The 1,384-nt window shown below is 61.4% G+C and overlaps 1 protein-coding gene across 1 annotated transcript in view; it reads right to left on the bottom strand.

Annotated features, from left to right (window-relative positions):
* ECEL1 (endothelin converting enzyme-like 1) overlaps positions 1–1,384 on the bottom strand; it is a gene marked incomplete at its 5' end in the record, with an annotated part of 5,964 nt that overhangs the window by 3,481 nt on the left and 1,099 nt on the right. Inside the window, 4 exons of the mRNA XM_010141219.1 lie at positions 9–48; positions 145–243; positions 396–618; positions 1,019–1,143. Coding sequence (XP_010139521.1) covers positions 9–48; positions 145–243; positions 396–618; positions 1,019–1,143 — 487 coding nt within the window. The remainder of the gene's footprint in view (positions 1–8; positions 49–144; positions 244–395; positions 619–1,018; positions 1,144–1,384) is intronic.

The raw sequence follows: 1,384 nt of genomic DNA, 5'->3' as shown, positions 1-1,384 counted from the left end.
CTTCGGCAGGAGGTCGGGGTACCCGATCATCACCATCATGTACCGGAGCTGTGGGCAAAGCAAGTGGTGGAATCAGGCCCCCATCTCACGTGCCGCCATGCTGTGGTGGGGTCAAGGGCAGGGATCCATGCTGGGGGCTGCTACCTTGGCCCTGGCTGCTCTCCGTGTCTCCTCATCCATCCAGTCCAGCTCATCCAGGCGCTGGTCCAGCATGTATTTGATGTCCTCCACCAGCTGCTGCACCTACAGTTGGTCACCGCGGGTGCTGACACAGCATCCTCACCACCCGTCACTCCACCAAACAGCCCTTGGTGGGGTGCTGGGTGGTAGTAGGCACCTTGTCAAGGTGGCAGGAGGGATGCAGTGGCTTCATGCTCACAGGCAACAGCACCTACCTTGGCTTTGCTGGCAGAGGAGAAGTGCTCCTCGACGAAGAGGGCACCCAGGGCCATGCCGAAGTGCTTGTTGGCCTGGCTCAGGCAGATCTTGCCTGGCTCAAGCTGCTTCTCGTTGCCCTCCATCTCCTTGGAGAGCTCGTGGATGGCATCGCGGAAGGGAGTGGAGAGGTGCTCACTCAGTACCACCACGATGCGCCACAGCATGTAGTTGTGAAGGATCCTGGTGACAGGACAAGATCAGGCCCACCCCCACCCCACTGGGCATGTCCCCAGGCACATGAGGAGGGTAGGGAACATGCGCCAGGGTAGGCTGACTAGGGACAAGGCAGGCCACAGGGATGGCCATGTCCTGTGGGGCCCAGGGACAGGCTGGCACTATGTCCCTCGCTTCTGTGTGATGAGCCTGCTGACCTCTGGCATTGGTGGGTGGCCAGGCACAACCAAGGTGCTGTGGAGATCTCCCAGAAGTTTTCCAGGGTCCCCATGCCCAACCTGACCTCCGCAGGATGAGGGCGATGAGGGGGGGACAAGCCGCAGATACCCTGTGGCCACCTCCATTGCCAACCCCATTCCAGGCTGGGGAAGGTTCTAGGGGAACAGGGGGTGCCAGCTCCCCTTACCTGCTGGGCGTCACACGGATGAGGTCAGACACCTTGTGCATGTAGTCGGTGGCCAGCAGCACCACCTCCTCCTCCTCCGAGAAGTTGTCATGGAAGATGCGGTCCAGCAAGCGTTTCCACTTGAGCTGCCAGGGTGGGCACGCTCAGGAGGGCACAGGGAACCACCCCCTGCATGCCACGCTGGAGGGAACTCCCTCCAAGATTTATGGCCTCCCACCATGCCTTCCACCCAGAAAAGTGCAGGGTGGATCCTTCACCCTTAAGTGGACTTACCTGGTGGGGGCAGTGAGGGCATGGAGCAGGGGGACAGGGACAAGTGTAGGGCACAGGGCAGGTGGGGGGCTGTGGGCAGCAGGCTGGGCACTG

Source organism: Buceros rhinoceros, unplaced genomic scaffold (assembly GCF_000710305.1).
Source record: "Buceros rhinoceros silvestris isolate BGI_N320 unplaced genomic scaffold, ASM71030v1 scaffold27808, whole genome shotgun sequence".
Taxonomy (NCBI): domain Eukaryota; kingdom Metazoa; phylum Chordata; class Aves; order Bucerotiformes; family Bucerotidae; genus Buceros; species Buceros rhinoceros.
The sequence above is the reverse complement of the archived record's forward strand: the minus strand, read 5'-3'. Positions and strand labels throughout refer to the sequence as shown.